This window comes from Halyomorpha halys, unplaced genomic scaffold, assembly GCF_000696795.3.
Source record: "Halyomorpha halys isolate HHAL.00 unplaced genomic scaffold, Hhal_1.1 Scaffold18.1, whole genome shotgun sequence".
Taxonomy (NCBI): Eukaryota; Metazoa; Arthropoda; class Insecta; order Hemiptera; family Pentatomidae; genus Halyomorpha; species Halyomorpha halys.
This window is the reverse complement of record NW_027114407.1, coordinates 1,813,430-1,816,907: the sequence shown is the minus strand read 5'-3', so window position 1 is coordinate 1,816,907 and position 3,478 is coordinate 1,813,430. Positions and strand designations below refer to the sequence as shown.

The 3,478-nt window shown below is 27.2% G+C and overlaps 1 protein-coding gene across 1 annotated transcript in view; it reads right to left on the bottom strand.

Annotated features, from left to right (window-relative positions):
- Window positions 1-1,136: 1,136 nt before the first annotated feature.
- flz (filzig) overlaps window positions 1,137-3,478 on the bottom strand; it is a 154,486-nt gene continuing 152,144 nt past the window's right edge. Inside the window, exons 6-7 of the mRNA XM_014421072.2 lie at window positions 3,056-3,210; window positions 1,137-2,227 (exon numbers count right to left, since the gene is read on the bottom strand). Coding sequence (XP_014276558.1) covers window positions 2,057-2,227; window positions 3,056-3,210 — 326 coding nt within the window. The 3' untranslated portion in view covers window positions 1,137-2,056. The remainder of the gene's footprint in view (window positions 2,228-3,055; window positions 3,211-3,478) is intronic.

Genomic DNA, 3,478 nt, shown 5'->3' with positions numbered 1-3,478 from the left:
CTTCGTCAGGGCTAAAAAAGATACAAACACTTGACATAGTTACAAAAAAAAGAACAGGAAAAAAACAAAACATAAGTGGATGTATTTTAAAGAAATTAAAATACTTATTGTATCTTTTTTAGCCTTGACGAAGCCCTGCAACGTGGGGCGAAACGTTGGCTCAATAAAAATAGTATAATCATTTACTATTTGAGTTTTTTTGACCACACCCGGACCATATTCCATTCAAATAAAAGAGACGTACTATAAAAAACATAAAAGAGGTAACAAAACAAGTGAGAATCAATAAATATTTAAAATTTTATAATTTGAATAGAAGAAAGATAGGATCTTTCAAACTAAAGATGACGGAGTTGGGCCTAATCTCCCACTGCATCATGATATTTAGATAAATTAATGATTGTTAATGAGCATTGTTATGACTCATTTAATTTTAAAAAAATCTAAAATGTTCACATTTATAAACATTGCTCGCTTTTAAACATTGAAGTTTTTAAAAAGAAAAATCAGTTCAAATTAAAATTTAAAATAAGTATTTTAAATATTTAATGAAATTAAAATTAATTTTAATTTCAACAAAAGTGTTATTCAGTCATAATTATTTTGTATTTAGTATTTACCAAAACTTAATTTATCTTGTTTAAAATCAATTTATTGAAGAGGATTTTTCAATCACTTACATTCATATAAATATATTTTTGCTATGCAATTATACTTATTAGGTATGTTTATTAATAAATATTTTATAGGTTATTAAATTAAAAAATATATCACTCTCGAACTGATGTGAAATTATTAAAATAAATGTTTCCCTCACAAAATTAGACATTTGCTCTTTGTCCCCTTTATTAATTGGAAGATATTTACATTATGACTGTTTTTAGTTTAAAAGTAGGATTTTTTAATGTGTGAATGTTGGATGAGTTTGAATGTTATAAAGGCATTTTTGTATAAAAATCAATTAGGCAAATTAGACTTAAAATAATTTTATTTACAAAATAGTACAGTTTTTTAAAAGTAAATTAAAAATTTTACGAAAATAAATAAATAAATAACATTAGCTCACTTTTTCAATTAGTGAGATAACTATTGTCTATGTTACACATTAATAAATATACATACATGTAATTTTTACACTTTATATCTCTTAACTAATAACATTTTTATTACAAAGATATTGAAGATCAATAAAAAACAATAAAACATTAGATTGGAATGTAGTCTTAGGCAAGTGTCATTTAAAATTACTGTATTTTTTAGTCATTTCACATAATATGCTGCCATATATTCATTAAAATAACATAAATACCCGTAATTTTATTTTACTTTTATGTGTTCTTATTGTAAGAAACACAACATTCAAATAATTCTAAAGGACTAAAGTTAAAAAAGTTCTGTATAACTAACCCAATTTTCAAATTTTGTTAGTAATTTTTTATTTTACTTTAACAAATTCATAACTTAACTATTCTCTAGTGATTTTAGTTGATAACTATAAAAAAACCTAATGTTTTCCTCACTCTTTAAAATAAATTTTACCAGAAAATCTTCATTAGTATTGTTATAATTTTTAAATTTTATAAAATATATTTTCTATGTTTTCATGAAGTTTTGGTCTCTCGTTAATAACTGACTTATTTATTATTCCAATATAAGGTGATGTGATGTTAAATTAGCAATTTCTCATTGGTAAATTAATCAAAATGTCCTGGCTTGTTTGAAATTTTTCTGTATAAATATTATAAATAATTGTTGCTACATTACCTTGTCAGAGGAAATATAATTTTTTCAACAATGAAAAAGGTATAGCAAAGGACTCAAGAAATAAGAAAATTAACATTTGAAAACCTAAAATTCTAGAAAATTGTAAAACCTAAGATTTAAAAATTTTGAAAATTCAATTAAATATGCCATCGAAAAATAAATAAATAAAAGTAGTAACCATTTCAGTCTGTTTTATCTCTAAAATTAATAATTAGTGTTCCATTAATGCTGGTCCATCGTCGGCATATGATGGTTGAAATGAGTCAGGTACGACATAAGGTTCGACAGCCTGCTAGTTGTCTTTGACACCGGTGATAGTCTGAAGCCATGGCTTGTAGTAAGTTGTCCTCATGTAAACTCCTGGTAGGTACGGTGCGGCACACTTTATACCATGTGATACTGTTCCAGCTAGAGCCCAATGGCCGTCAGGTCTTTCAATCATCAAAGGCCCACCACTATCACCCTGAAAATTTTAAAATACTGTATTATTAAGTCAATACTTTTAGTGCATTATAAATATTTGAAGTAATATTTTATTAAAACAAGCATTTTGACTTATAATATAGGTTATGAGGCTCATTACATCATGGTTTCAATCAGTTCAGCACCTTAACTGGCCAACTTTTATCTTATGTATAATCCTTTTTAGTTATCAGGCAAGAGACTTTACAGGCTGTTTGTACTTTTTCACCAGTATGGAGGTTACTTTTGAAGATTTAAGGGCTTAAAAAGCGGACTGACTATCTGATTACATATGAAGATCTGAGGAGAAAAACAGGATTTTTCCAATAATATCTAATATCTGTGAGAAAACAAATCTAAAAGTTTGACAACTCCTAAACAATTAAGTTTTTGTCTTCAAATGGAGGAGTTATCAGACAATTATTATTATTAATTTCTAAGTCCTAACTGTTCTTAAGAGTTCTTTAATTTGTGAAATTTACTCCTGCTTCTCCCAAAATTTTCTTTAGTATATATTTTTAAAAACTATTGGATTAGTATGATTATAATTAGCAATTATTAAATTTTTTTAATACTCAAAATGACGTAGATAGAAGGTGCTTATTATAAAGGTGGGAGGGAGTTATCTTTAGGTAACCAATATATTCTAACCATGGTGAGGGAGAGGGGGTTCAAGTTTTCATTTTGTGGGGTGCCACAGAAATATGAGTCATCTCCCCAAAGGTAACGTTAATGCTCCAATTCCTTTGACTACAAATGGCCTTCTATGTATTATATTATTAATTATATCATATAAGTTATATTAGTTTTTATAATCTGAAATAATTACCTCACACGAATCCCTTTGACCATTGGCATAACCCGCACAAATGAAGCTGTTCAGGATGGTTTTTGCATGTCCTGCAGTGTGGAACATTTCCTGACAGACTGCGTTTTCCATGACAGGGACTTGCACTTCTTGAAGGACGCTCGGCACTCCACCACCTTAAATACAAAATATTTTATTATTTATAATAATTAATTAAACATTCAATTTAAATAAGTACTTGATTTTCTTATATAAATATTATGTAAGTCTTTAACTATAATATAATTTATAATCTTAATATTTTCTTGAGACTGGTAATTCTTTAATAAATAACTTAAATACTATTCAGTTATAGTCTCAAAACTTTATTTCTTTTATTCGTCCAACGTTTCGGCCAATCCGGCCATCTTCAGGGACATCTACTCATTACCACTTTGCAAACAT